Below are 1,616 nucleotides of genomic sequence, written 5' to 3'. Positions count from 1 at the left end.
CAGAAAAAGGGCTAGGGGTTCACACACAGGGATTGCATCAAACCTCCATCAACTCCAAGCACAGGAAAAAAAGAGGAAGAAGGACTAATAATGAGTCATTACAAGAACTCAGATAGATGCTCTTAAATTCAGGTAAGATGAAAGCCATTAAGGCGTTCTCACTAACCTCCTAAACTCTATTTAAAATGAAAGTTCTTTCTTGGAATGCTAGAGGGCTAAATAGCCAAACAAAATAGCATTTATTAAAGAAGAAGGTCCAAAAGGAATAACCAGATATAGTGTTTGTGCAAGAAACTAAGTGCTCAAGCAATACGGTAGTCAATATCAGCAAAAAACTAGGTAAACGCATGGAATACTTGGAGACAACGAGCAATGGATGGGAGGGAGGCTTGGTCATTTTGTGGAATCCACAGGTCATCCAGCTCCTTTCCTCTGAGGCATCCAAATCTTACATATCTATAGAAGTCCAAGTAGTAAGGAACTCAGAAACTTATCTTTGTACCAATGTCTATGGCTTCCAGAAACTAGAGGCTAAACTTCTATTTCTAAGAACACTATTCAACCTAAAGCTAAGATATCCTCAAGCAAAGGCAATCTTCGGAGGTGATTTCAACATGATCATCACACTCACGGAAAAGAGAGGAGGTATTAGAAAACTCAACAGAGACTCTGAAGCTTTCCTAGACTTCATTAGATCGGCCAATCTAGTAGATGTATTCCCCAAGAGTGGCGCTTTCACGTGGAACAATAAAAGGGGAGGTGAAAGGCAAATAGCCTCTCGTCTGGACATATTTTTAGTGACAGAAAGCATTCTTCTGGAAGGAATTATTGTTGAATCGGACATTCTTCCCAGTGGAGAGTCGAACCATTGGCCCATCACAATGACTGCAGCAATCCAAGGCACTCCTAGAAATAAACCTTTCAGATTTGAAAAGTTCTGGCTCACTCATCCTGAGTTCATTCAGAAAATTGAACAATGGTGGAAAGAACCATTAGGCATAAGAGGTACCGAAATGTATCTTTTGCAGGCTAAACTGAAACACATCAAAGCCAAAATCAAAGTCTAGAATCATGAAGTCTTTGGGAATATATTCAAGGAAAAAAAGAAACTGGAGGAGCAAATGGAACATATTCATGAAGGATGGATTCAAGGTAACATAGACCAAGACACTATGGACAGGGAAAAGAAGCTAATGCAGGATTGGCAACTACGATGCCAACAGGAGGAAACACTTTGGAAGCAAAAATCTCAAATCCAATGGCTTAAGGAAGGCGAATAGAACATGAAATTCTTTCACAGATCTACCATTGACCAAAGTGGGGCTAACAAAATTCTAAGCCTTAAAGATGAGCAAGGAGCCACTGTACAGACGCATCAAGAAATATCCAACCTTCTTATAACCCACTTTAGTAGGATTGTTCAGGAACCGGGGATCGATAGAGAGGAGGCCATTGAGGAACTTATATCTTCCATCCCCAAGCTAATCACGGAGGAGCAAAACATAGCTTTAAGTCAAGAAATCTCCTTGTAAGAGGTGGAAGAGGCCATAAAAGAGATGCCAAATGGTAAGCACCTGGGCTTGATGGATTTACCATCGACTTTTACAAAGCTTGTT

The 1,616-nt window shown here is 40.4% G+C and overlaps 1 protein-coding gene across 1 annotated transcript; it reads left to right on the top strand.

Annotated features, from left to right (window-relative positions):
* The first annotated feature begins 347 nt into the window (after positions 1-347).
* LOC149255766 (uncharacterized) lies at positions 348-1,067 on the top strand. Its single transcript, XM_089455132.1, has one exon. The coding sequence runs from the start codon at positions 348-350 to the stop codon at positions 1,065-1,067; it is 720 nt and encodes a 239-aa protein (XP_089311258.1).
* Positions 1,068-1,616: the final 549 nt, after the last annotated feature.

Source organism: Pinus tabuliformis, chromosome 7, assembly GCF_031772625.1.
Source record: "Pinus tabuliformis cultivar Carrire ecotype Pingquan chromosome 7, CPIR1, whole genome shotgun sequence".
In the NCBI taxonomy this organism is placed as follows: Eukaryota; Viridiplantae; Streptophyta; class Pinopsida; order Pinales; family Pinaceae; genus Pinus; species Pinus tabuliformis.
This window is presented reverse-complemented; position numbering and strand designations above follow the sequence as displayed.